Here is a 2,262-nt window from a genome sequence, read left to right on the forward strand (position 1 = left end):
AATGGCAAAGGACACACCGACAAAGGAGATTAATCAGAACTGACTTTGACAAGCACTGTGGCAATTGGACAATTAAAACAGACATTCGGATGGCGGGGAAGAAGAACACACTGGGGAGGAGGGTGGAGAGAATGATGCGGCAATGAAGGAGTGAAAGCCCAGAATCCCTGTGAGTTTTCATTGAAACTAATAAAATTTAATAATAATAAAAAAAAAGAAGTAAAACCTATTCAAAGTAAGACAGTGATGTGTGGTAAATAAGGTGTGGTAAATGTCTCTTAACCAAAAGTTTGCCTTTAAACTTAAGGTGGCTGTCACTTCTCAGTCTTTAGGCAAAGATCAAGTGCAAAGCTAAGATGATACACCTAGATAACTGAGGAGGGGTTTTAGAGTTATATAAAGAACAAAACTCAAGAAGTCTCAGAAACAAAAACCAGATATCACTCACAGGAGGACAAAAAATCGGCTCATTACTTTAAAAGGCAAGCCTGTAGGATACTGGGTGTTGTGGAGACAGTGAATGGAGGAAGCCCCACATCACCAGCCCAGAAGCCTCCTCCACGTGCACTTACGTCCAGATTCTGCAGACAGTACCAGCAGAACGTGTGCTTGCAATTCTTGCACATCATCTGAGCGCAGCCTTCGTTGCGTTCAATATACACCCGGCAAACTGGACACTGCTTGATGGGGGCTTCCGCATCTGTCCCAAAGAGAGTCCTAGAAACAAAGAAGGTGGGAAATTGTGACAGTGAAGACTGAGAAAGCTGCTTGATAAGAAATCAAGAAGCACAAAGCCACACACCCCAACCAGGGATGCGGGAAGAATGGTCTGAACATAAATACTTCACTAAAACACTCTGAGAAAGGTTCCTATGGCTGGTTTGTGCCCAATGGCTAACCTAAGAGGCTAGCAATTCAAACTCATTCAGTGGTAACATTGTCTGTCAGTCTCCTTCCATCAAGATAGCCAAGAAAACCTCTGGAGCTCAGATGTACTCTGAATACATGAGCTCACCAGGAATTGGAATTTATTCCACAGCAACCATCACCACCACAAGATTCCATTTTATTATCATTTCCAGGGACCCTAATGGGTAGGGAGGTCATTAACTTAGCTATGCGTGTTTTGACTTGCTGCCAAGGGAAAAAATTGAGGCTAATTAACAGGACAGAAACATATCACTAGTGGTCCACACCACACAAAAAGTAGCCCAAGATGGAAACTGTGGATCAATAATTAAGCTTGTTTAAGAGAATGAAAAGGTCTGTTCTGGAGAGGGTGAAGCCAAGCTATTCCTCGGCAGGCAAAGATTTTGAGGTTCCATCTCACATACTTTGAGCAAGTTGCAAGGAAGGACGAGTCCTTGGAAGATATTATGCTTTGAAGGGTAGAGGGACAGCACAGGAGAGGAAATCCTCATATGAGATGGATTGACACAGTGACTGAGGTAATGAGGGTAAGTGTATCAGAGACAGTGAGATTGGGCCAGGATAGAGTGGGGTTCAGAGCTATTGTGTGTACAATCGCTATGAGTCACAGGAGAATGGATAATACATAACAACAACAATAGCAACAGTTCATGAAACTAATTGGAAGTGGGAGAGGGGGGAAAAATCAATAATCACACCTTTCTTCAAATGTCTAGTATTATTTAAAAATGAAACAGAACCCCCTACTCAGCAAAAATTACTAAGTCAGCACAGGTTCATAGCTTAATCACAAAAACCAATCTGGTTGTTATAAAAATCAGTTTTCAATTCACAGAAATCCCATTTGTGTCACAGTAGAACTGTGAACATTCAATGGATGATGTTTTTCAGAAATCAATTGAAAAGTCTTTCAACTGAAGCACCTACTACTTTAGGTTAGTTGGCCAAGCACTTTAACACCCCCAAAGACTGCTCACAGCTTAAAGGGGTGGGTACTGGGCTGATGTGGAAGACGTGAGCCCTAGCATTGGCTTACACTTTTGCTACTATTGATTAAAACCACCATCCAGCATACAGAGAAATCAAGTTCAAGTGTTGCCAGGCCTAGGATCTGCCTTGGTACTGACAATCATTTTACATAGCACTGCTGTTGTTGTGTGCTGTCAAGTCAGAACTGACACGTTGCTGACCCTCCAGTGGGTTTAAAAGGCAGTAATTGCATAGGAGGAGATTGTTCATCCTTCTCCTGTAGAACAGCTTGAATTCAAACCATTTATTTGCCTTTGGAACTGCAGCAAAGTTTCTTACCACTAGGCCATCCAATGCAGTTGT

At 42.3% G+C, this 2,262-nt stretch overlaps 1 protein-coding gene across 1 annotated transcript in view; it reads right to left on the minus strand.

The window, feature by feature from the left end:
• RNF144B (ring finger protein 144B) overlaps positions 1–2,262 on the minus strand; it is an 89,785-nt gene that overhangs the window by 8,519 nt on the left and 79,004 nt on the right. Inside the window, exon 5 of the mRNA XM_006888662.1 lies at positions 573–717. Within this exon, the coding sequence (XP_006888724.1) occupies positions 573–717 (145 nt within the window). The remainder of the gene's footprint in view (positions 1–572; positions 718–2,262) is intronic.

The sequence above is a fragment of the Elephantulus edwardii genome, unplaced genomic scaffold (genome assembly GCF_000299155.1).
Source record: "Elephantulus edwardii isolate Elephantulus edwardi_28Jun2011 unplaced genomic scaffold, EleEdw1.0 scaffold00070, whole genome shotgun sequence".
NCBI classification, from domain to species: Eukaryota; Metazoa; Chordata; class Mammalia; order Macroscelidea; family Macroscelididae; genus Elephantulus; species Elephantulus edwardii.